This window comes from Biomphalaria glabrata, chromosome 12 (assembly GCF_947242115.1).
Source record: "Biomphalaria glabrata chromosome 12, xgBioGlab47.1, whole genome shotgun sequence".
NCBI classification, from domain to species: Eukaryota; Metazoa; Mollusca; class Gastropoda; family Planorbidae; genus Biomphalaria; species Biomphalaria glabrata.
In genome coordinates this window covers 20,134,511-20,162,091 of record NC_074722.1, presented here as the reverse complement: position 1 = coordinate 20,162,091, position 27,581 = coordinate 20,134,511, and the positions used below count along the sequence as shown (strand labels likewise).

Below are 27,581 nucleotides of genomic sequence, written 5' to 3'. Positions count from 1 at the left end.
AGAGTTACAGTACATTGCTCACTCTACATAGAGACAAACTTAGAGTTACAGTACATTGCTCACTCTACATAGAGACAAACTTAGAGTTACAGTACATTGCTTACTCTACATAGAGACAAACTTAGAGTTACAGTACATTGCTTACTCTACATAGAGACAAACTTAGAGTTACAGTACATTGCTTACTCTACATAGAGACAAACTTAGAGTTACAGTACATTGCTCACTCTACATAGAGACAAACCTAAGAGCTACAGTACATTGCTTACTCTACATAGAGACAAACTTAGAGTTACAGTACATTGCTCACTCTACATAGAGACAAACTTAGAGTTACAGTACATTGCTGACTCTACATAGAGACAAACTTACAGTTACAGTACATTGCTCACTCTACATAGAGACAAACTTCGAGTTACAGTACATTGCTGACTCTACATAGAGACAAACTTAGAGTTACAGTACATTGCTTACTCTACATAGAGACAAACTTAGAGTTACAGTACATTGCTCACTCTACATAGAGACAAACCTAAGAGCTACAGTACATTGCTTACTCTACATAGAGACAAACTTAGAGTTACAGTACATTGCTCACTCTACATAGAGACAAACTTAGAGTTACAGTACATTGCTGACTCTACATAGAGACAAACTTACAGTTACAGTACATTGCTCACTCTACATAGAGACAAACTTCGAGTTACAGTACATTGCTGACTCTACATAGAGACAAACTTAGAGTTGCAGTACATTGAATTTATTGTCTCATTGAACTTGTTTGAATGCTCACACTACTGGGCTCTATCTGGCAACTCTCATTTTGACATTGTTCTTGTCCATTTAGTTTTCCTGTTTTCTTGAAATGTGCAATTCATTTTCAAAAGCATTTACTGTTTTTTCTTGAAACCTTATGGAAAAAAACAACTGGTGATTAATTTTTTTGTAATGTTCACAAGTTTCTCTTTCAATCCATATGTACAAACCTATTTCACTGACAGTAAACATTCGCTATAAAGAATACAATGAACTATATATTTCAACTAAAACACGTGTTTAGGGGCAAACAGATTATATGGGCAACCGGGCAAATGCGCGGAGGGCCGGTCCACAAATTGGCCGGTGGAGTCGCCAAATGGACCACTTTGAATGACAATGGGTACCGGTACCTTAAATGTGATGGTCATCCTTTCACCTTTCATAAAAGAACTCGACAGACTTCACTGGGAAATACTAAACACATTCGTAATAATGGAATCCCCTAAATCTAAATCTGTCTATCCATAAAGGCCTACCATGCTGCTGGTGACTACAATCTTTTATAAACACTAAGTTTATATTTTGTATAGTCCTGTAGAGGTTACGTTAGTGTGAAAATACTTGGGTGAGTCTATAACGAGACACTGAGTTTATAAATTAATCACGAATTTCCCTTTATAATGGTGTACAATTGTTAACAGTAATCTACAGATCCACTTTACCAAAATAGATAGTGTTGTGTATTTATGTTTCTTGTTTATGTGTTGTGAACTGATCTGTACTAGTGTGTCAAAATGTGGTGTCCAGGTCAGCTTGTGTGTGTGTGTTATTGTGAACTGTTTTATAATTCTTGTACTATAAAGTCTATGAATCAGACATGTCTTCCTGTAATGTTTTAATAGGTAACTACAGATAGCGTGTCCAATCAAATGAGGATTATATTATTGGGTTGGTTCGTCACAAGATCGCAAAGTGTAGATTTAAAAATTAGATCTAGATCCTTTCGATCTTCTTCCATGTAAGCATGATAAACATGGCCTAGATCCATAAAATAGGAATTCTTTCATAGAGTTGGGCAACTTTTTTGTGTGAAGGTGTTTAGTTTGTTTTAGGGCTACTATACATACGTCATGGTCCCAGTTGGCAGCCAATGAACATTTGTGCCACGTTTTATCAAGATTGGTCAAACAGTTTTGATTTCTATTTGCAACATACATACATACATACGCCTAACTTTCTACTTTATAAAATAGACTACGTCATTGTTTGTTGTTTATGTTTTGTGCGAAAGAAAAGGATTGGACGAAAATAAAAAGGTAGTCTTCTATTCTACTTGTATAAACACAAAGTATCTGTTATTATTATCATTATTATTAATTAATGTCTACAGTATGTTAATGTTAATATTTATCTGTGACAACAGAACATTGTGTCAGAAGTGATTTGGTGTCAGATTTGGTATCAGATTAGGTGTCAGATCTTGTGACAGATTTGGTGTCAGATCTTGTGACAGATTAGGTGTCAGATCTTGTGACAGATTTGGTGTCAGATGTTGTGACAGATTAGGTGTCAGATCTTGTGACAGATTAGGTGTCAGATCTTGTGACAGATTATGTGTCAGATCTTGTGACAGATTTGGTGTCAGATCTTGTGACAGATTTGGTGTCAGATCTTGTGACAGATTAGGTGTCAGATCTTGTGACAGATTGCTTTAAAGAGCTGATAAAAGGTAGTGGTTTCTACATTGCTAAAATTACAATTTATTTGTATCAAGTGGTGTCGTTAATTCATTTTGTTTTAGGTCTAGGTCTAGACATAGAATCTAGAATCTATACGAATAATGGAATTATTCGATCCTTCTAAACCGTTGTCACTAGACGGCAATCTATCTGAAAGATGGAAAAAATGGAGACAAAGTTTTGAACTGTTTTTGGTCGCCACTGAAAAGAGCCAGTGAAGAAAGCTTTATTGTTACACCTGATCGGTGAACCCGCTAGAGACATCTACAATACTTTTCAAGTATGTGAAGATGAGACTGTAGACAAAGTAATTGAAAGGTTTGAGAATCTTTCTTTGCCTAAGTCCAACACTGTGTATGACAGATTTAAATTCTTCACAAGAAATCAGAAGGACGGTGAAACGTTTGAACAGTATTAGACTGGTTTAAAGAATTTGGCAAAAGAATGCAAGTCTGACAACCTTCGAGATGAACTCATCATAGATCGATACAGTCGGATCGAGTGAGAGACTTCTGAGAGATGTAGACTTAACTTTAGAGAAAGCAGCAAGCATAATTCGTGCTGACGAGCATGAACTCATCATAGATCGATACAGTCGGATCGAGTGAGAGACTTCTGAGAGATGTAGACTTAACTTTAGAGAAAGCAGCAAGCATAATTCGTGCTGACGAGCATGAACTCATCATAGATCGATACAGTCGGATCGAGTGAGAGACTTCTGAGAGATGTAGACTTAACTTTAGAGAAAGCAGCAAGCATAATTCGTGCTGACGAGCATACCTAGAACCAAATGATAGATATGAAAGGACTACATATAGATGCTGCAAATAAATTAAAGAAGACAGAAGATAGAAAGCCAGTCTAAACCTTACAGGAAAAAATGGCAAAGAATCATGTAACAAGTGTCATTAGAGATAGCAGATCTTGGGGTAGATCTCATGGAAAATATAACTGGCCAGCATTTGGACAGACCTGCCGAAAATGTAAAAAGAGAAATCCTTTTGCTGCAAAATATCGTTCGAAACACTTCAAGGCTTTTGATTTACTGGAAGATGAAAGTCAAACATGCCAAGTAAATGAGTTGTGGTTTGAGGCAATTGGTACTGACAACAATGTCAAAGTTTGGATGGTTGATGTCAATATTATGGGAAAAATAGTCAAAATGAAGATTGACACAGGAGCACAAGCTAATGTCATATCAGAGTCAACGTGGAACACTTTAGAAACTGATAGTCAGTTAAAGCACTCAAATACTACTCTACGAGCATTAGAGGATGAATCATTAGAACTGAAGGGAGTTTAAAGTCGACGATGTGGAAGTCAAAGATGATCTGTATGTGATCAAGAATGAAATAAATACAGTTTTAGGTATGAAGACATCTATTGCTTTGAAACTAATTGAAGCCAAAGAAAACGCCGAAGTACATGATGTCAAGCAACAGAATGAAGTTCCACCAGACTAGGTGCAGAGAAATCAACTAGCAACAACTTGTAGGCCTACGTCAAGTTCTCAATTGCATGAAGATGATAAACTATTACGTGGTCAAGAGTAATCAAGATCAGATGATGGCATGATTAAGAAAACTCATAGCGCAACTGAAGAGTTTCCCGAAAGTGATCAGAAGATAAAAGAAATTCGTCGCGAAACTGAATCTGATGTTAAACTGAAGTTATTGAGCAATTATGTGAGAAAAGGATGGCCAGTGTTTAAAAATCAAGAGCATGAAGCAGTAAAGGTGTAATGGTCATTAAAAGACAGTATTCTTGAAGAGAATGGAATATTGTTTAATGAGAACAGAATTATAATTCCTTCCAGTATGAGAAATGAAATTCTTGACAAGTTGCACACAGGTCATTTTGGTCTTGAGAAAACCAGATCGAAGGCAAAACAGAGTGTGTTTTGGCCAGGAATGTCTAAAGATATTTTTTCGACAATAATGAAATGCTCAACCTGTGCAACGTTCAAAATTTGTTTGAATGGCGAAACAATGACTACTTGCTAGTTGTAGACTATTTCTCCAAATACCCTGAAATAAAACGACTGGAGAACAAAACAGCAGAATGTGTTATTAGGGCAATGAAAGGTATTTTCGCTAAACATGACATACCAGAAGAAATAGTGAGCGACAATATGCCATTATACAGCTATAAATATAGAGAGTTTGCTTCTAAATGGGGTTTTAAGATAACCACATCAAGCCCCAGGTACCCTCTATCAAATGGTCAAAGAGATGAGATGTATGTTGGTATAGTAAAGCAGATATTCAACAAAACATAAACAAGTGGGAAAGATCCATATCTCGTTATGCTCAAGTATAGAAATATTCCGACAAGCGGGCTGCCTTGTTCACCATCACAACTGCTGATGAGTAGAAGACTCAGGGAATCATTCCAACTGATCCCAAACTATTGAAACCATCGGTAGCTGAAAATGCAGAGACATTACTCAACGAACGACAGATGAAAATCAAAGTGAAATACAATGCAAAAGCAAGATTACCTAAAGATTACTCTGTTCGAGAGAAGGTGAGAGTTCGTGTAGGACAAACATGGCAGATAGCAGCACCCAGATCTTACATCATAAAGACATACGCTGAAATAACCTACTGACAAAATTAACGGTTTTTGAACAAGAGTTTCGAAGAAGACATCTCCAGATACTATGATTCTGACGAAGGCAATGAACAGCAAACTGTTGGAACAAACGAAACAGACAGTTATAGACAAACGTCTAGAGAACTTGTTGTGCCGATCAAGACAACCAGAAGTCGCCGAATTGTTAAAGTTTCTTATAGATATCAGTCTTAACGACTTTAAAAGGAAGGAGGTGATAATAACTTCAAAAGGAAGGAGGTGATAATATTATACTATATTACGTCTTTATTTGTAGTTTATGTTTTGTGCGAAAGCAAAAGGATTTGACGGAAATAAAAAGAGAGTCTTCTATGTCTACTTTGATAATCACAGTCTCCGTTATTATTATTATTATTATTAATTAATGTCTACAGTATGTTAATGTTAATAACTATCTGTGACAACAGAACAGATGCAGTAAAAGGACAGATTTCCTCGCCAGTTTGGTTTCACCGATTGAAGAACCTTGTTGACTATCAAAATGAGAACGTCCACTGGAGAGCATGTTCATGTAGACTTATATTCAACAAGAGGCGGAACCCTTCAAATCCTCCTGAATATAGATTAACACGAGCGTCTTCAAATTCCGAAAACTTTTAATAAGTGCCTGGAATCAACATTCGAGCATGAACTAGAAATGTTGTCTTGAGACTTACACTTGAGGTAATGAATGGATGATGAATGGAGCTTTGTGAGGCGGGAAACAAAGTCTAGGAACAGGACAATGTCAGCGATGAGGTAAAAACAAAGAGAGCTGTATTGTTATAACTGTTCAAATGTTTGTTACTAAATGTTAAAGGGTTAGTTTTATTGATGAGAAGTGTTTTGCTTTGAACTTAGCGCTGACGCAAGTAACTTGTGCAAGAACTTTCGGCTTGTTCAAATGGTGAAGTAGAAAAACATAAAATAATTTTTAAAAAAATCAAAGCTTCTATTGAGTGTCATTGTATCATCATAAATCTGTGCGATTAGAAATATTTTTACCAATTATTTTGTTTAGCTTTTAGCTTTCTCAAAGCGCTATGATCCTGTCACTTGTCTGGACCAATGGTGGAAAAGAGAGGGAAGAAGGGGGTATCTTGTTGATACATGATCTTTTTTTAAATGCATAAAAAGTGTTCACTCTGGGCCCAAGAGTCCTAAAGGAAACTAATTCAGCTTACACCAACACATCTTGCAAGCACGATTTCTTTCCCTTGTTGAAGATACCAAACATAATAATAATAATAATTATTATTATTTACCTATAGTTAATTGACTAAATGTTTTTTTAATTCTTGTGTTATCAGGTAAAAGAAATAATTGTGCAAAATTTCAGCGTGATCCAATCTTGGGTGCGGGAGAAATAACGTGTACAAACTTTTAACCCTACAGAGACAGAGTAAGTTAATATACCCTTTGTAAAAATAGGCTAAAAAGAATGAATCAAGACACAAGAACAATGCAAGGTTTCTTGCTTAAATCTGTTGATAAGTTTGCTAATGAGAAAACGTGTTATCCCTAATACATTAATGTATTGCAAGAAGTTACATGTTGCTCGCTTTTCAAGTATAAAGTTTCACGTTTTTAGTTATATCAAATCGTTTCAGAATCATGTAATAAATGCATTATCCCAACTTTGTGATGAGGGTACATGACAAGAGGTGTACATCAATGTGTGGGCCGGATGGTCTTGTAAATACAAGCGACGAATTGGTTGTACTACATTTCATTGTATTGGCAATAAAAATCTGTCTTTTCTTTTGTTAGTTATTAACATTAGGCCCTATTCTAATTATTCAGAGATAAGAGTAAATTAATTTTTTTTATATTTTTATTTTCCCTGTTTTAGTTAAGTTTTGGGAGTCTTGAAACTATGAATAGTAGTCTGTCTGAAATGTTTGATCTAGATCTACGTTATTGTGTAGTGTAAGAACAGAGAAGCAGATATTACATTGGCGACATTTTTTTGAATAACTGTTCAGTTTTCTATCACAAAGATAATGTTGTAAATAAATAAATATTATGTTTTCTTCTGGGACCATACAGAGCATGATCTAGACCTAATGTTCCCCCGTACAGGAGAAGTGAGGTCATGTTCAACTGTATACGTTGATGTTTGTCTCAGCAACCAACAACTTCTGTCAACATGGATCTGTACAACAGAGCCACTTCGTTTCTTTGAAGTAGTTCATTTTAAATTTTCTACTCAGTTCTCTTACTTGGACCAATATTCTCTTTTCTGTAAATCCAGAAACAACGTGTCTCTGTCTGGTTTGATGTAGCTACTGGACCGCAGATAAGCTTTCATTGCTGGACCTGCATTCGCCATGATAAATTCTTTAGAGACTAAGATGACCTCTGCCCCATCACTCACCTACAGAAGTAGATAAAATGTGAGGAGCATAAACAACATCTATCCTCTTTGTGTTTCAGTTGAACAGTTAACAGTATCTGAGTTATGCCATCAACACTTCTCTGCCTCCAGACAAACATTTCTTGTTAAAAAACCTACTAGTAAGACTTGGCCAATCCCAAATACTACGTCATATAGCAATAAAAACTTCGGTTCTAAATTTTTTATAGACTGCGCCTTCAGTACTTGTCGTAAGCGGGAACAAAAGTACAAAGGACAAAAAGTATAAAGGATAAAAGTTAAGGGAACAAAAGTACAAAGGACAAAAGTATAAGGGATAAAAGTAAATGGGATAAAAGTAAATGGGATAAAAGTACAAGGGATAAAACTATAAGGGATAAAAGTAAATGGGATAAAAGTAAATGGGATAAAAGTAAAGGGGATAAAAATACAAGGGATAAAAGTATAAGGGATAAAAGTACAAGGAATAAAAGTACAAGGGGTAAAAGTACAAGGGATAAAAGTACAAGGGGTAAAAGTACAAGGAATAAAAGTACAAGGGGTAAAAGTACAAGGGATAAAAGTACAAGGGGTAAAAGTACAAGGGATAAAAATAAAAGGGATAAAAGTACAGGGGATAAAAGTAAAGGGGATAAAAGTAGAAGGGATAAAAGTAAAGGGATAAAAGCGGGTAATTTACTCTTTTTTTTATTTCTTCTCTTGATTAGATTATATGTAGAAATCAATTTGCGTGTCAATTATTTGATGAAAAAATCACAGCGTCTCAGGCGGTAGAGAATTATTTCAAATCTTAGTTAATAAACAGTTTAATTGCATCTTAGTATTATTAATTGTAGTTCTCACAAAAACAAATCTATACACTTACTAAAGCAACTTTTGTCTCATTTGTTTCCTTGGTGTCGCCCAGGTTGAGATCTTCTATGCCCTGTGGGAACATTATTAACTCATTGGAATGTCATCTTGCTAACAGTAAATCATTGTCATTTTTTTTTGTCAAAAGCGAGTATTGAGATTGGAGGTTGTAGAGTTTAATTTATTTGTACCAGTTTTCTCAAATTTCACTAAGTTACTTCGTAACTTTTGGTGTGTGTTTTTTTAGGTAACTTTGTTAAAAAGTGATTTTAGCTGGGTTTTTTAAAATTGTAACTTCCTTTTTTTATAAAGACTTTAGTTTTTAGCGGCCCCCGAAAAGAAATAAGACGCTATTAGTTTTGTGTGGTCTGTGTGTCCGTCCTTCCGTCACGTTTAGATCTCGTCAACTAGAAACGATATTGAAAATCCGACATCATATTTTAGATCTTTCAAAGTTATGATGCAACGTCTGCTTTTTTTTTTTTTTTCTGAAAGCGAAAAATTTAATTTTTTTAAATCAACTATGCTAGCAGTTTTTTCATAAAAATACACCATTTTTTATAACTATTCACTATTAGGCCTAAACGTAACAAACACGGGAGGCTAATTAGTAAGGGAGATAACTATTTATCATATTTTAAATACATTTAAGCAAGCGGATTTAGAATTTTTGTCAAACAAATTTTTGTTTACAAATGTATTCCTAAGTTATAAAAGGTCTGTCATACCAACTATTACATTTACAAAAAAATGTTTCCTTTTTTTTTTAAAGAGAAAAAATCTATTTAAAACGCATAAAAGTGGAACATAATTTGAAACAACACTTGATAAGTAGTTCTTCATATTACCGAGTAAACTGTAAAGACCACACCAATGGGACACAAGATAATTCCTTTGAGGCTTTGAATAAGAGATTGACCCTTTACAAAACAGTTAGATCAATTAGATACTCATTATAAGACATCAGTTAGGCCAGGTTCACATCTAAGGTCCCCTTCACTTTCATCCATCCCTTGGTCTGCTGGACCTTTGGGGCACCACACAAGATCAGTGAACCTTCTTTCTCCATTCGCCTTTGATAGAATTTCATTCTGATATTCTTTCTGAAAATATTGAAACCTGCCATTTTACCTGCCTGGGCGGACCACTTCGGGGGCCGATTTTGAGTTTGTGTCTACACAAACTGTCTTTGTAACCTTGTTTACTAGCAATTTTAGTTATTTGAATGTTTTCACAGACTTACGTAAACGTCGGATTCTCTCAATGTTTTCACGCGAAGCCAGATCAGATCAGACTCAGAATTTTCTCGTTGAGTCTGGATAAATTTTTCTATAGATCCAGCCTTTTGGAAAACTGTTCCGACTTTTGAATACTCGCTTGTTCTAGAAGAGTAGAAAATATCTGAGTTGAGTGAATTGAAATGAATGATCAAAGTTGAAATACAAATATTTCAGTTTACATTTCTTCTGTGGGCTCAACGTTTAGTGCTAACGTACTCGTTGAAACATTCATCCAGATCCTAAGACACCAATACAATCTTGCTGCTGTATTCAAACAGAAGAAGGAACATAATGATAATTGTATTTATAAAGCGCTGTTAACAAACAAAATGTAGGCTCAAGGCGCTGTAATAACATTACAAACACAAACACGACAGTTAAAATGACAGTTAATCTAAAAAAGTTTTAAACAGATAGGTCTTAATGTTCTTCTTAAAAGTGGTGTAGCATGTTGTCTGTCTGAGATCAATCGGGAGTGAGTTCCATACCTTTGGTCCGTGAACTGAAAAAGCCCGTAGCTTTTGAGGGAGAAACGTGGCACTACTAAAAGCGTTGAGTCCATTGAGCGCAGGGCTCTCTGGGGGACATATGGAGTAATCAGTTCGCTAAGGAACAAGGAACAACAGAGTTCCTTAGATTCGAGACAGGTAAGAGAAAGGGGGGGGGGAAGACATCCTGTCTTCCTTCATCTTCCTCTTAGCCATCGACTACATAATGTGGACAGCAATGAATCAGACTTTTGGTATTCCATGGCGTGAGCAGAATAAAGCACTTGGACTTTGCTGACGACGCTGCACTACTCGAGTCTACAAGGAAATACATACAAGAAAACACGGAGAGCCTAAATAACCAAAATTGGCCTCCGAATAAATTTGGTCAAAACTAAAATTGTGCGAGTGGGATATAAGGCAAAGGGTATCACCCGTCAGACTTAGTGAGTCAGAAAAAGATATGGATAAGTTCACATAACTAGGCAGCATCATAAAACGATGGGGAGGCCTACTTTCACGTAACATAAATTAGCTATTGCACTAAGTTTATTTTTAGATTGAATATTTGCAGTGCAAGGTCACGGCTGTATGATGTTGACAAGTTTATTGAAAACGATGACGTTTTTTCCCTAAGCTCTAAAAATAGTTTGGACGTTACTAGAAGGGGGCAAGAGGGAGTATTAAAAGACTTACAGATTCAGTTTTAAGAGAGATCTGCGACTACTGTGAAAGATTTTCAGTTTAATTGTAATTAATTAACATTAAATTAACATTTATGTTGTGTTTATACTATTAAAGTGATTCCTAGTTCCAGAATAAAAGATTTCTATTTATTTGAGAAGGTTTCAGTTTCAAGTTTATACTTTGAAGTATCTCCAGCTTCACGATATTATTTAAGATTTCAAAATTTTAAACTAGAGAATCACATACACAATTTGGACATCAGAAACGTATTATCTGCTGAACACAATCTCATTGTAACTTCAACCAAGACATCGTAGTCATCTGGCATTCAAACAAACATCGTCACACCTACCATGACGTATTTGCGACTGAGACAAAAGTGCACCTACTGAGCACAAGCTTCCCCCCAACAACACAACGTATGTATGCGAGACATGGTAGTTGGCTGCCACAATGGAGGAAATGTGGCTCAACAAAAATTGCAAATACAGATTTTAGGAGTCAATTACAGAGATCAGGTCTCAAATAAACAAATCCTAACGAGCATTGCATGAGGGGACGTTCTCGTATAACTTGGCGCTACACTTTCATGCAGGACCTCAGAGCAGTGGACACCAGGTGGGAAGAGGCTTCAAACAGATCTTTGTGGAGACCGCTTGCCGCCCAATGTGCCGAATGGCGCGGGAGGACCTAAGTCTAAGTAAGTCACATTGGAACGTGTGTCAATAAGAAAACTGTCTATTGAGATGTGTGTCAATAACAAACAAAAAACTATGGAGATGTGTGTCAATAACAAACAAAAACTATTGGGATGTGTGTCAATAACAAACAAAAAACTATGGAGATGTGTGTCAATAACAAACAAAAAAACTATTGAGATGTGTGTCAATAACAAACAAAAACTATTGGGATGTGTGTCAATAACAAACAAAAAACTATTGAGATGTGTGTCAATAACAAACAAAAACTATTGGGATGTGTGTCAATAACAAACAAAAACTATTGGGATGTGTGTCAATAAAAAAAAACTTTCTATGTCTAAAAACGTGGGATCACTAATAAAATTCCATGTTTGTTTGACTGACGGTGTTTTCACCGGCGTTCACTTAAACTAAATACAGGAGAATCATACTTCACACGAATATTCTAATATATATTTTCATTTCAGAATAAAATTTCTGCACCCGACCTTTTCCTTACAAAATGTCAAGAACAATACCTTTACCTTTACCTATCCCTTAGTCTGTTGGACCGTTGGGGCACCAAGCAAGATTTGTCGACCGTCTTTCTCTATTCCTGTCTTTTGCCTTATTTAAAACCTCTTTCAATGGCATTCTTTTATGTTGTCCTCCCATCACTTTCTTTGCCTTCCTCTTCCTTTTTCCTGGTACTGTTCCCTGAACGAAGGTCTCTGTGAACCCCGAAGATCTTGTTAATATGGCCATAGATTTTAAGCTTTTTTACAATAGTTAGCAGGTCATGGGATCCGATTGCTGCAATCACCCTGTCTCTAATCTATTGGTTTGTGATGCGGTCTTTGAATGTGATACCTAGGATCCTTCTGTAGCATCTCAATTCCATTGTTGGGATCCTCCTCTCTAGCTCTGCAGTCAGCGTCCAAGACTCGCAAGCATATAAAAATGTGGCCATGACCAGAGAGCGCATCAGTCTGACTTTGGTGCCGAGGGCTAAGCCCTTGTCTTTCCATACTGTTTTAAGTTTAAGTTTTTCGTTCCCTCATCTGAGACAATAGCTTCGATGTATTTGAAGCTGCTAACACTTTTCACCTCCAATACTGATGCCCCTTTTAAAGCCCAGTTGGCTATTGGTCATAATTTTGTTTCGGCATTTATTTGCATGCCATATGCTGCGAAAGTCTTGTCAATGCGCATCACCAGGTCAGCTAGTTCTTCTTCTGTCCCTGCTAGGCCATCAATGTCATCTGCGAAGCGCAAGTTAGTCATTCTTCTTCTTCCAATGCTAACAGTACCTTCATAGCCCTCGAGAGCAGCTTCCATTAACCTTTCAAGGAAGATATTGAAGAGTGTTGGTGAAAGTAGGCGTTCTGTCCTACTCAAACTGTGGTTTTGAATCACTCCCCAGTATTATTGTTGAAGTACACCGCACTGTTGGCATCCTTTTAGAGGTTCAGGATAATTTAATTATGTTTTTATTGGTGTTGTACTTTTCCATTGTCACCCAGAGTGCCCCGTGCCATACTCGATCGAAAGCTTTCTTGAAATCAATAAAGACATGGAAAAGATTCTCTTAGTGTTGGAGATATTTTGCACAGAGTATTCTGTTGTGCTGCGACCTTGTCTAAAACCCGCTTGTTCAGCTCTTGGAGCTGGATGATATTGAAAAAGATCATTAAGATCTTATAGATCAGTAGCTGGAGCTGGATGATATTGAAAAAGATCATTAAGATCTTATAGATCAGTAGCTGGAGCTGGATGATATTGAAAAAGATCATTAAGATCTTATAGATCAGTAGCTGGAGCTGGATGATATTGAAAAAGATCATTAAGATCTTATAGAACAGTAGCTGGAGCTGGATGATATTGGAAAAGATCATTAAGATCTTATAGAACAGTAGCTGGAGCTGGATGATATTGAAAAAGATCATTAATATCTTATAGAACAGTAGCTGGAGCTGGATGATATTGGAAAAGATCATTAAGATCTTATAGAACAGTAGCTGAAGCTGGATGATATTGGAAAAGATCATTAAGATCTTATAGATCAGTAGCTGGAGCTGGGGGACATTGGAAAAGATCATTAAGATCTTATAGATCAGTAGCTGGAGCTGGGGGACATTGGAAAAGATCCTTAAGATCTTATAGATCAGTAGCTGGAGCTGGGGGACATTGGAAAAGATCATTAAGATCTTATAGATCAGTAGCTGGAGCTGGGGGACATTGGAAAAGATCATTAAGATCTTATAGATCAGTAGCTGGAGCTGGGGGACATTGGAAAAGATCATTAAGATCTTATAGATCAGTAGCTGGAGCTGGGGGACATTGGAAAAGATCATTAAGATCTTATAGATCAGTAGCTGGAGCTGGGGGACATTGGAAAAGATCATTAAGATCTTATAGAACAGTAAGTGTAAGAGATAATTAAGTGAAGTATTTCTTAAGGTTCTTTGTGTGTGTCTGAAGATCCGATCAGATTGCCAGGACATCAAGTGGACGTCTACGTAGCGCTGTCATTAAGACGTTGACCACTTTCACGGTCAAATTTATTGCTTTGTTTTTGGAAGAAACCAAGAAGTCTACTTCCTAGAATCACCATCAAATGTACATGTGCAAGTCATTTGCAAACACTGTGACGACTAAGACTTTTATCTATTCTCGGTATATAATTGTCTCGATATAATCTCGGTATATAATTGTCTCGGTATAATCTCGGTATATAATTGTCTCGGTATAATCTCGGTATATAATTGTCTCGGTATATAATTGTCTCGGTATATAATTGTCTCGGTATATAATTGTCTGTGTAAACATAACATTGTCTTGGATAAACGACAATTCAGACAGCGACGTTGGATTGATTGATAGTTTGAAATCCTGTTGGTACGTGTGACCCCACTTCAGGATATTATTATTATAAATCTTATTATTACTTCTGACCATGAGACTGGCTTGAATAAGGGAGGAGGAGGAGGACAATACTTTGTGATACATTGGGTGACAGTGTCCAGCCTTGTGGAAAGAAGAAATGTTAACACATTGGACCTCGTCGATTAATACCAAGTTCTTGTCTATTGACAACAACTGCAATCAGTTAATGGATACATAAGAGAAGCTTTTAATCGTGGGATGTATCTGACAAAGCTCTTAGTGTCTGTCAGCGTATGCACCTCTTACAAAGAGATTCTTTTCCTTGTGTACGTTTGAGATGTTCAAACAGTTGATTCTTGCTCAGTGTCAAATCAGATATTGTTCAGTCTTCTATTAAGGAGCCCCAAATTAACCTGAGATGAACTCCTATTGACAAATCAGAGCAGGAAGGACTAGTCCTCCCGTAGTTCTCTGGCAAGAAACTTAGCCGTCCGGCGTAGTGCCTCATAGCTACCATACAAGTCGAGTGACTGCACAGGCAAGCCCTCCCTTAGCTCGCGGAGCTGGGGACACTCGTACAAGACGTGCGACACTGTTTCGACGCTCTCTCCACAGTGACGGCATCGGGAGTCAAAGTTCGTGCGGAACCGGGCAAAGTATGCCCCAATAGGACAGTGTTCCGTTCTGCACTGCGCAATAATTGACTGCTCTGACCTCCTCAGTCGCCACCATGGATCGTCGCGATCTGGGTGACGCATGTGCTGCCAGACACAATGTGCTCTGTCGGATTCCTCCCAGGACTTTAACCACTTCTCATGAATGAGTGCTCGGATTTGTGCCGTTGCTTGTAATTACGTGCTTGGTGCTTCGAGGTGTGTGGCTGCCAAATCACCCTCCCTTGCGAGGGCGTCTGCCGTTTCATTGCCCCTCACGCCGCAATGTGAAGGCGCCCACTGTATGAAAACGACAGCTCCAATAGATCGGCGGATGTTATCTGCGGCGCCGACTGCCTCTTCTATTACAGGCGACTCTCCCCCGCCGCCACCCATAACTAGGAGACTGGAGCGAGAGTCGGTGACTAGTACCACAGTAGTGGCACAAGTTTCATGTTGGGCCATTCGGGCTCTAATAGCCTCGAACGCCCGAGTTATCCCTGTGAGTTCGGCGTCCATGGAGTATGCGGCGTAGCCGCATGGACCAGAGAGCCGGTCAGGTTCTGTCCGGTCAGGGTAAACTATAAGGGCTCCATACCCTGATCTATCGGGGTCCCTCAATACCGACCGATCGGTATAGCAGAAAATGGCATCTGATGGGTAGGATTATATGGTTATTGATGCCAAGTTTTGAAGAATTGCAGGTGTTAGTCGCCTCTTGGTGGCTCCCTCTTGCCCTATTAGGGACAGGTTTATTTGTGGGGCCGGCTATCTCCTCCACGGAGGGCATGTACTAATCCTTCTAATGGGAATTCTATCAGTGGAGAGCCCAGCTGATTTAGACAAATTGACCGCAATATGGAGGAACGATCGCATTTTAATGCGGTTCCTCTCTCTCCACTGTCGCACTAGTAATTAACCAATTAAAATGAGCTAGTGTGAAAGAGTTACAATACTTCTTCCTGTTAGCTTACCGTTTAGAAATAGAACTTTTCTTCCACCTAGACACATATTTCTCCATCTAAAAGTTAGACAAAAAGTCAAGCATCATTCTCTATAGAAAATTCTTAGCCCTAGCGGACTGACTCGGCACTATTTGTCCCACTTGCGTTAATGTAATAGAAAGTAACTATTCTATTAGTTTTTGGTGTGATGAAAAGTAACTAATCTGTGACTAGTTTGATGTAATAGAAACTATTTTGTGACTTGTTTGATGTAATAAAAAGTAACTATTCTATGACTTGTTTGATGTATTAGAAAGTAACTATTCTATGACTTGTTTGATGTATTAGAAAGTAACTATTCTGTTAGTTTGTTAATGTGATGGAAAGTAACTGTCTTATTCTAACTAGGCTAGTTTGTTAGTGAGACTATTATTTATAATTCACTATTTCACTTCTTAAACTTTGCCAATTATCTCCTTTAAAAATAGGACAAGTTGATTATTCATTATTCTAAATAAACTTGCTATGATTTTATTTGGCCTTTAAAGTTTCTCTGGTTGTAGAAGGGACACTTTACATATTCTACAGTCTTGATTGTAATCTAAGGAATATTTCTTCCAAGTTTTATCAATATTGATCTACTGGCTTTGATTTCTATTCAGGACATATGCCTACATACATACACCTTACAATCTGCTTTATATATAACATTACATATATTACATTATAAAGTTTTACTATCAAATAAGAAGTCTTTTATAAGTTTGAATATTAGAAATTTATCCTTTACTATTTGAACTTAATTCCTCCCTCTGTATTTTGACTGGTAACATGCTTTATACTTGCCTTCTGTTCAAAAACTGAATCTTCACACAATCCTGCGATGGATTCTGAAGTGTTCAGTATAGTGCCAGGAGCATACTTATCCAAAAGTGCGTCCCCTAGAGAACAAAAACACCATAGGAAGTTACCATTACATAGAACACCATGATTGGCTCTATAGTGAAAGCATGCAGGTGGTAAGCTTGTAAATGATCAAATTAATTTTCTTTATTTTATTTATTCTTTATTTGAGTGGAAAGTAAATTTCTTCCAGGCTAAAATAATTCTCTGCACTTTTATTTTTACTGAACCAATTGTTTCCGTGTTTCCGTTTCTTGTGCTCTCTGATATATATCCCCATAGAAACATTTTAATCTGATCTAGTGGAATGATTCTCACTATCCAGACAACTCAGGGCTCCAAAACCCTTTAATATTGAATAAATGAACAGCCAATCTTGTACAATGGGCAACACTACCTTACAAACGCTCTGTCGTGGATATCTCTATTACTGTATCAACTCTGTACCGATGTATCGAACTCGACTGGCCTTTCCGCATCGTCCCGAACTTGTCTTCGATTCTCTGTTCTGGACCAACTTCATACTAGACTCACTGTTCCGGACCAACTTCATACTAGACTCACTGTTCCGGACCAACTTCATACTACACTCACTGTAACGGACTGGATCTTAAATGGTGTCTTCGACTCTTACTTTAGAGTTTATGAAGGCAAGTGGCTTCAAACCTTCGCTCTTTATATACATACTAGTCGATTCAGGGGTAGCATGCGCCGTTATTTTGCAGGGCCGACCTTAGGCCAATGCAACCTATGTGACCTCAGCGGGCCCCGCACTTTTAAAGGATCCACGATATTTCTAGGTGTAAATTATTAAAGAGCCCCACAACGGTTGAGTCCTGCCTTGCTATTTAGTGACGGGTGTTCTTGTTCTCCTCTCCCCTCTTTTTTTTTCGCCGCTAAAGTAACGTGGGGGTAACTCTAGTCCGACTTGCAGAAATAAAGAGTGATATTTCCATGACGTCTATGTCACGATGGTTACGTCCGGCCCTGCTATTTAGTGATGGGTGAATACTACTTGTTCCCCCACTCTTTTTTTTTTCGCCGCTAACGTTGCGTGGGGTAACTCTAGTCTGACATGCAGAAATACAACCTATGCGACCGCATTGGACCCCCACACTTTCATAGGACCCGCACTAATTCTAGGTGTAAATTATTAAATTAAACCTTTTTATAACTTATAACAGATATCCCGCGGCCGCCTGATTTACCAGGAGCTCCTGGAATTCTCTTGAAATTGCAAAATATACGAAAAAGTCCTGGAAAGTATCCGGAAATTATTAAATATTAAAATCTTTTGAAATGTCATAAAGATCTCCTAAAATATATAGACAAAAAAATCATTTTGGGGTGTCATTCAATATGGAAAGCGCCAGTCCTACGGGCGATAAAAAACTGTATTATCTTGTAATTTTGGAATCTGGTGAAAGAAGCTTCTAGCGCCTAAAACTAATGAAGAATTACTTGAGGTCAACAATACTAGTAGATAGATTGAAACATTTGGTAATTCTTACTATTGAGCGTGATCTATGTAGGAAAAGTAATTTTTATGATGTACTGTATGACTTCGCTCTACGTAAAGCTCGTAAAGTAATTCTGTACGTAGTAAAGAATTAATATAAATGCAAAGACGAATTTATTTTCTAATATAAACTCTTAATTTTCACTTATAATCCGTATCCCTACCCAAACTGGATCCCGCGAATTCCGTTTCGCATAGGGCCCCACAATGGTTATATCCGGCCCTGCTATTTAGTGACGGGTGAATACAGAGTAGATTACTTGTTCTCCTCCCCCCCCCCCTCTTTTTTTCGCAGACCGCTAAAACTACGTGGGGTAGAAATAAAAAAGAGTGATCTTTCCATGACTTCTTGGTCACAATGGTTAAGTCCGGACCTGCTATTTTGTAACGGGTGAATACTGCTTGGTCTCCCCCCTCTTTTATTTTTCGTAAGGTAACTCTAGTCCGTCCGTGATCTTTCCTTTACTTCTTGCGTGTCCAAACTCTTGAGCCATGAAGAGAATTATATATAGAGATATAGTCCCCGTAAGCCTTCTAGAAACCAACGGAACGTCACTCGCCTTAGTAGTGTTCACAATCGATCTCTCTAGAAGCGTCGACGCACCGCCAGTCGTCACTCGTCACGGACAAACAAACTCAAGTGTTTTAAAACGGAAGTATTATCTTGTACTTTTCAATCAGTCGGCTTTACAAAAAAAAACAACATGTTTGGTCGAAACTGCGAATACAAAATCGTTTTTTGTCAATTGAACGTTGCGGTTTGGATCATGAAAATATCTTTGTTGTCGTATACCAAAGGTAAGTATCTGGGGACATTTTCGTATTTTTTCGTCCATCGCAAGTGGGGGAATTAGTGATGAGTGAAGGGGGACTTTTGCGTGTGTATATATATAGTACTAGCTCGTTTGAATAATTTGTTGAGAAAATATATTTACTTATTTTGGATCGCATAAAGACTTCCAATTTGAAAAGTTGCTTTTGTGTTCTTTTAGTTCTGAATGTCAATGTACATGGCGATTAGAAAAGAAAGTCTTTTAAGTACAATACAGAACACGCCGGTATGGACAGTATAGAGGGACTTTTTATGGTCCGACTGTTACGCTGGAGAAAGCACTATCCCATATGGGGGGACAAGCTTATGCAAAAGGCAATATTTTTTGTGAGCTGGAAGGTGGCAAGGTAACAGATGTCCCACAGAAACGCTTTAAAGGCCAGCTTAGGCACTTACTTGCTTAAACTTACATAGAAGAGGGTATCTGACTGCAGGCGGCTTCAGAACGAGAAAGCTGGAGATTTTTTATAAAGGCCTCGGGATACACAAAAGAAAATCCACTGCCAAGGACAGACGTAGACGGCGAAAAGAGAATGTAAATTGACCAGCGGCATATAATGGTTATGTTTTCGTTGGAAGTGGCAACCTATGTGTAAAATACTGCACTCCTCCTTAATCCTCGGACTCGAAGACAAGTTTTGTATAAAGACATCAAGGAAACCTGCTTCCAGATTCCCCCCCCCCCAACCCTAGAGATAGGACTGTAGCGCTCTGTTAATGCTATAAGCATGAAAGTTGCACTATAAAAAAAGTTATTCAATTATTATGATATAATTCTAAAGTATTCATAACTTTTTATATTGTTTTAAAATAATACATAGACTGTTACAAACACTTGGTAGATTTATTTATTAAGGAACTATGGAAGAAAAAAAAATGAAATAGAATTTTCAGAGGTATGTTTTTTATTGTGACTTGCGAGTTTAATTAATTGTTTACACTTTAAATGCGGTGAGCCGTGTAGGTGACTTTTAGTTTGTTGACTAAACTAATAGAGCCTGCAATAAGTCTATTGATTCGTTAAAAGTTATTTATGTTTTTAAAGAAATATTTTCATTTTTGCTGGAAGCCTGGTGAAGTAAGCGGTGTTTTTTCCATTTGAGGTCATGGAAAATTTTCATTCATAAGACATTGTAGCCAAAATTAATTTTTCGCTAATGAAACATTTTCAACCGATATAATGGTACACCTTGAGTTTTTCCCTTGTGGCCAATGAGTTAAGAATTTTGTTTCTCATTTATATGTATATACCTTGAAATTTTAAATAATATGGCTACGACCGTTTTTGAAATAAAATGTAGATATAAATATATATACATACAAGAATTTCTCGCTTAAGAGTATCAGATATATATATATATATATATATATATATATATATATATATATATATATATATATATATATATATATATATATATATATTAAGAGGGTGATATTAAGATGAGCACATTGAATTAAGCCAAACTAATGAGACCAGTTAATTTTGTCTCCCTTCAAGTAGGTTGCGTGTTCTTAACTTAAGTTCATGTATTTACAAGTTAACTCGAAACTTGTGGAATGGAAAGATCCGACACTGTGACGTCAGACGAATCTATTTCCAATTCATGTATTCACTACTAGACAACGAAACCTCTTGGCCAAAACAATTTTCTTCAGCTATTATACACTTCCGGTCTAAATGTAGCTACACGAGTTAACACAATTATGTCTTACCACTTCGTCCAAAACCAATGTAATTTATTTGTTACAAAAGTAAGTTATAGGTTCTAGCTGTGTGAGACATTTACCTTGTTTGGGAAGGCTCTTCACCAATGATTGCTTGGGTACGTAGCTGTTGTTGCCATCAGAGTTTGGCTGAGTTTCTATCGGATCATTGTGGACTAATCTTCTCTCTTTCTCTGAGGTCAAATGATTTGAGTTCCATTCTGTTGTTGTTTTCGAGTTCCCCTTCTTTGAACTTACTTTGCTCAACTTTGGTCTTGACTTGGGTGGCCTAATCAATTGGCCTTTTGTTTTTGGGAGCATGTTATTTCTTGGTATTGCACAATCTCTTCTGTTTTCATTATAACATTTTGTCAATGCTGAATCTAAAACCCGGTTTTGGCTTCTGTCGAATGTAAGGCTGAACTCGGTGAAAGATGAAGTCAAGCTTTCTTTATCATCGATTGCTTCACGACTCTGTTCAGCGCTAGATTCCAGAATGTCTTGACTAGCCCAGTGCACCATTGCTGAAGCAGTGTGTTTACTCTCGTAAGTCTCGTCTGGCTCCTCCTCTTGCTTGGTAATAATGGCAGATAACTGGGGCGCGCTGAGTTTGCAGCTTTCATCGGAATTGTCTGGAAACACTCGGCATTCTGGCAGCTAATCCAGAAAAAGGACACACATTTATTAGTCGGGTACTTTGACTGCATATATGTGTAAACATAAAGACGACAATTACAAGTTTCCTCACGTGTAACTACACAATATGTATGGGTCACAATATGTTGACCATCTGGACATTTACTTACTTTTGAGATATTATCGGCTTTCAAGTAGAGCGATACAATCAGACCCGCGGTCAATCTTGCTATCTATTTCAATAACTTCTAAACGCGAGCTGACCCGCGGTCTATTTGCTATCTATTTCAATAAATTCTAAACACGCGCTGACCCGTGGTCTACCTTGCTATCTATTTCAATACATTCTTAACGCTAGCTGACCAGAGAATTTTTTCCCTAAGTCTACTTATTTTAATATTACATCATTTCCGCAATCCTAAATAACATTAATAAGATATTCTTTTTCTCTCTTTTTCGTGTTAGAGAGAGAGAGAGAGAGAGAGAGATCGTACTTTGTATCACTGCCAAAAACAAAAAAAGTAAAGTAATCCTAAGAAGATAAATTTAGATCTGTTGTCACTACACATTCAAACCGGATGAGACAAAAGATAATAATAAATAAAATCAAATTGATCATTCTTTTTATTTACAGACCAAAATTCCAAACTACATGTACAAAGGGGAATGTGAGAAGGACACTCAATTAGGGGCTTAGGAAAATGAATTTCTCTAGGTCTGAAACCGATGGTATGAAGAAATGTATTCAGTGTCTAATACCGTACATTGTTTGCATTAGATTTAAAGTTGCAAAACAAAAAGTAAAAATAATAAATTGGAGTTTTAAGGTCGAAATATAATACAGATTTAATTGAGAAGCCGAAGAAAAGTCATATTAACACTATGATTCACTTTGTCCGGTTTGACATCGGCAATTAGAACAAAGAATCATTAATCATGATTCTCCATTCCTCTGTGTACATTTGTACATTATAATTTTATGTCCATATTTCTGCTAAGCGCCTCATTCTACGTCTATCAAATCCACGTTCGTAAAATAATTCTGCATTCACGACCCCCCCCCCCCCAGCCTTTTTATTATTTTACAATCTGTTGACACAAAGCGTTGCCTCTCTTGAGACGACACCTGTTCCACGTAGTAATTTTAAACTTGAACTGTTTGTAGCCGACGGTCATCTCCTGGAAGTGGTTTACAATAAAACCTTCAAGTTTCAGCCATGATCCTAAGCTCCTGACTGGAATTCTATACCAATCACTAGATCCTAAGCTCCTGACTGGAATTCTATACCAATCACTAGATCCTAAGCTCCTGACTGGAATTCTATACCAATCACTAGATCCTAAGCTCCTGACTGGAATTCTATACCAATCACTAGATCCTAAGCTCCTGACTGGAATCCTATACCAATCACTAGATCCTAAGCTCCTGACTGGAATCCTATACCAAACACTAGATCCTAAGCTCCTGACTGGAATCCTATACCAATCACTAGATCCTGGGAGAACCCTTTCTCAACTCTATTATTGGAGAAAGGCAAATCTAGATCTACATACAAGGGTTGAACCCTGGGTTCATGGAATTCATTCTCATTTTCCCTTTACTGCGTCCCACAAGTGCATCCGACCCCTGCCACCAGACCATCAAGGCGATACCTTGGCTTTCTCTTACACTGCAAGGGAGTGAAGCTACTAGCGGGCTCTGCAAGATTTATCTTCACCTTAAAGATCACAGTCTCAACAACACTGAGCTATTCTAACAACGTATGCTCACTCTGACAGGCTTGACACTCCGACAGAATCCGAGGCAGAAGGAACGGCCTCTGAGAGAGCAACTAATTGTCTCTGGAACAAGTTATATGTTATAGCAACTACAGGGTACACATACTATCAGAAGCAGTCAAATGACGACTTGTCATATCTATCTATCTATCTATCTATCTATCTATCTATCTATCTATCTATCTATCTATCTATCTATCTTAATCTATCTATCTATCTATCTATCTATCTATCTATCTATCTATCTATCTATCTATCTATCTATATATCTATATATCTATCTTAATCTATCTATCTATCTATCTTAATCTATCTATCTATCTATCTATCTATCTATCTATCTATCTATCTATCTATCTATCTATCTATCTTAATCTATCTATCTATCTAACTATCTATCTATCTCTCATTTTCAATGTTTTCATTTGAAATATCTTGTGTGTATTACAAACTGAAGTCATTCTTCCTTTTATTCTTGTGTTTGTGTGTCTAGGGTTCAATGTGCACTGGCCTATGGCGCAATCCCTAATTATTTATTTAATTAATTTCAGCTAAAATGACATCAGCCTCACAGTATTTAATTTTTTGAACAAAAAGGTTTGATTTCAGAAAGCCAGAAGCTGTTGTAGAAATTATTTGTATCTCGATAGAGAATAGAGTGATCTCAGATGTTTAAAAGCGCTTATAGCTTTTAAGATTTAAACTTGATAGCCAAATAGAATACTGACTAAACCAAACTAATAGCCGTTATTCCACTTTTGGGAACCACTGATAAAAACAATACTTGATAAGATTCAACTGAATATAATCGCATAGACTGTCAGTCCAGTGTATGTGGTAGAAAGGAGGACGCTATTCAATAGTGACGTCTATTTTATTGTCAAAGGCTCAGCAACGCTATTTTATCTTTCAATAATTCTGCATGCTAGATATAACATTCATGCAATGTGTACAATTGTATTTCTCACTAATCTCAACCACAAGTAAAAAAAAAAAAAAAAGAAAATAGCAGTATTGAATAGTGTCCATGCTTCAGATAGTAAATCTAAATAACAAGAGTTGATACTTACAGGTGGAGGCTCCAATACAAGTGTTCCTCTCCTAGCTGTAATATAGCAAAGTCAAATTGTTAAATGTATGAACGATCGATCTAATAATAATAAGACTTGTCTTCGAGTCCGAAGATTAGTGTGGAGTGCAGTATTAGCTGTGGCTGCGCAGCCACAGCTGTGACCTACATATTTTGCCACTACCAGGGCAAGCATAACCATTGTCCGCAGATGGTCGATTTAGATTTGCGTTTGTCCTCGGCAGTGGATTTTCTTTTGGTCTCAAACGTGTATCCCGTGGCCTTCGTGAGTGACCTCCAGCTGTCTCGTTCTGAAGTTGCATGCAACCAGGTGCTCTCTTCTATGTTAACCTAGAAAAGTTGACGCCTAAGCTGGTCTTTGAAGTGTTTCCGTTGGGCGTCTCTGTAACGTCGACCACCTTTTAGCTCACCAAAAAAGATGATAGATCTACCAGCTGACTAATACTACAAATAACTTGGGAGATGACACACCCCTGCCCTTTGTTTTCACACCAAAATGCATCATTCTTTAATTTCATTAATTAAAGTAGAATTTTAAATGTTCAAATTAAGCATACATTTATCTATCAACTACTGAAGTACTAATCTTAACTCTAGCCAGCTACCCCTGCAGTACTGGTCTTAACTCTAGCCAGATACCATTGCATAACTGGTCTTAACTCATTAGCCAACTACCACTGCAGTACTGGTCTTAATTCAATAACCAAGTACCACTGCAGTACTGGTCTTAATTCAATAACCAAGTATTACTGCAGTACTAGTCTTAATTCAATAACCAAGTACCACTGCAGTACTGGTCTTAATTCAATAACCAAGTACCACTGCAGTACTGGTCTTAATTAAATAACCAAGTACCACTGCAGTACTGGTCTTTACTCTAGCCAGATACCATTGCATAGCTGGTCTTAACTCATTAGCCAACGACCACTGCAGTATTGGTCTTAACTCATTAGCCAACTACCACTGCAGTACTGGTCTTAATTGAATAACCAAGCACCACTGCATTACTGATCTTAACTTTAGCCAGCTACCACTGCAGTACTGGTCTTAACTCTAACCAGCTACCACTGCAGTACTGGCCTTAACTCATTAGCCAACTTCCACTGCAGTACTGGTCTTAATTCAATAACCAAGTACCACTGCAGTACTGGTCTTAATCTAGCCAGCTACCACTGCAGTACTGGCCTTAACTCATTAGCCAACGACCACTGCAGTGTTGGTCTTAACTCATTAGCCAACTACCACTGCAGTACTGGCCTTAACTCATTAGCCAACGACCACTGCAGTACTGGTCTTAATTCAATAACCAAGTTCCACTGCAGTACTGGTCTTAACTCTAGCCATTACCACTGCAGCACTGGTCTTAACTCTAGCCACTACCACTGCAGTACTGGTCTTAACTCTAGCCATTACCACTGCAGTACTGGTCTTAACTCTAGCCATTACCACTTTAGTACTGGTCTTAACTCTAGCCATTACCACTGCAGTACTGGTCTTAACTCTAGCCATTACCATTGCAGTACTGGTCTTAACTCTAGCCATTACCACTGCAGTACTGGTCTTAACTCTAGCCATTACCACTGCAGTACTGGTCTTAACTCTAGCCATTACCATTGCAGTACTGGTCTTAACTCTAGCCATTACCACTGCAGCACTGGTCTTAACTCTAGCCATTACCACTGCAGTACTGGTCTTAACTCTAGCCATTACCACTACAGTATTCCTCTTAACTCATTAACCATTGCATAACTGGTCTTAACACATTAGTCAACGACCACTGCAGTATTGGTCTTGACTCATTAGCCAGCTACCACTGCAGTATTTCTCTTAACACATTAGTCATCTACCATTGCAGTATTGGCCTTAACTCATTAGCCAGCTACCACTGCAGTCCATGTCTCTACTCCACTCACTAGCATGTGTTCAGCACGACTAACCGCCTTTACTTTTCATCAACTCATGTCAGGGACTTATTTAAGTTGGATTAACTCAAAAGTGACAAACAAAAATTCCCCCCTATCCGAGTCTTTAGCAAACTTGACTCCTCTAAAGAACTTGTCACTAAATTTCTGACGAACATTGCTACAGAAATACAAACTTTTAGGTGGTTAAGAACATTGAGGAAAGAGAGGATGTTTGCGATGTCCTATAAGTGTGCTAGTGATGATAAGAATGAATACGAGAATTCTGGCTAGCACGAGGCCTAGACCTGACCTAGAGCCCTGCCACGCTAACACTTGTTTTTACCAAGCTTATATCAACTCACTTCGTCTTTCTAATGCAAATGTTAGCACGTTATTTCTCCCACTGCCCACTCGAGGATCAAATTAAAACTTTGACGAATTATTCCGAGCCAAATACGAATCAATAAAAAAAAAAAAAAAAAGAGAGGATCCAGCATTGCGCTGAAAGACTGCACAAACAGGAGGGGTTCAAGGTCACCCTGTCAAACAAGTTCCAGTGCCTAGAAAAGCTGCTTGAAGAGGGGACAATAGAACAGTCATGGCAGATAGTGATAGAAACAGTCACCTCAACATGCCAAAGAGTCCCAAGTGTCTATACCTGAACTAAAAAAACATTACCTTTGATAGGAGGTAAGGACACCTTGACACACTTGTAACGTTTTGTTGCACGCAATGATTTGACACAAGTCAACAGTTGACATGTTCCCTGTTGGGTAGGAAATGTTTATAGACTAAAGCCATTTTTTTTAAAAATTAGAATTAAGTCCTAATACATTCAGTAGACGGTGGGATCATGGCCAGCAGATTATAGACCATAGGGTAAGACAACTCAAATCAAGTTCATTCAATTAGAAACAATCATCTTGAACAATTGTTTAACAAAATATTTACATATATTATTTAGCTAGCATTACACACCGTCTGAGCCAATTTAATTTGTTTCAAGGTATATATTGTTTGTTTTGGCCACTTCTAATAAAACGCTCGGATCCCCCCCCCTTTTTTTAAAAATTGCATCTATTGTATCGCACAGTTCACAAAGTAGTCAATACTGGCCGGGTCCCGCAGCTTCTATTTTTCTCCATTTCCAATGAAAGGACCCACATTGAACACTTCCCGAACATACGACCCGTGAACTCTAGTATCTGTTATACAAAATTCGAACGGCCCGATTTATAATGCCCCCCCCCACC

At 37.6% G+C, this 27,581-nt stretch overlaps 1 protein-coding gene across 3 annotated transcripts in view; it reads right to left on the bottom strand.

Moving 5' to 3' along the window:
* Positions 1-744: 744 nt before the first annotated feature.
* Positions 745-27,581, bottom strand: part of LOC106057790 (uncharacterized) — a 77,558-nt gene continuing 50,721 nt past the window's right edge. For 2 of the 3 annotated variants that reach the window (XM_056006859.1, XM_056006861.1), the window contains 9 exons: positions 27,007-27,094; positions 24,405-24,439; positions 21,003-21,576; positions 16,805-16,899; positions 15,989-16,035; positions 9,584-9,722; positions 8,354-8,413; positions 7,334-7,488; positions 745-910 (listed from right to left, as the gene is read on the bottom strand). In XM_056006859.1, coding sequence (XP_055862834.1) covers positions 844-910; positions 7,334-7,488; positions 8,354-8,413; positions 9,584-9,722; positions 15,989-16,035; positions 16,805-16,899; positions 21,003-21,576; positions 24,405-24,439; positions 27,007-27,094 — 1,260 coding nt within the window. In that variant the 3' untranslated portion in view covers positions 745-843. The remainder of the gene's footprint in view (positions 911-7,333; positions 7,489-8,353; positions 8,414-9,583; positions 9,723-15,988; positions 16,036-16,804; positions 16,900-21,002; positions 21,577-24,404; positions 24,440-27,006; positions 27,095-27,581) is intronic. The other variant, XM_056006860.1, reaches the window with a different exon arrangement.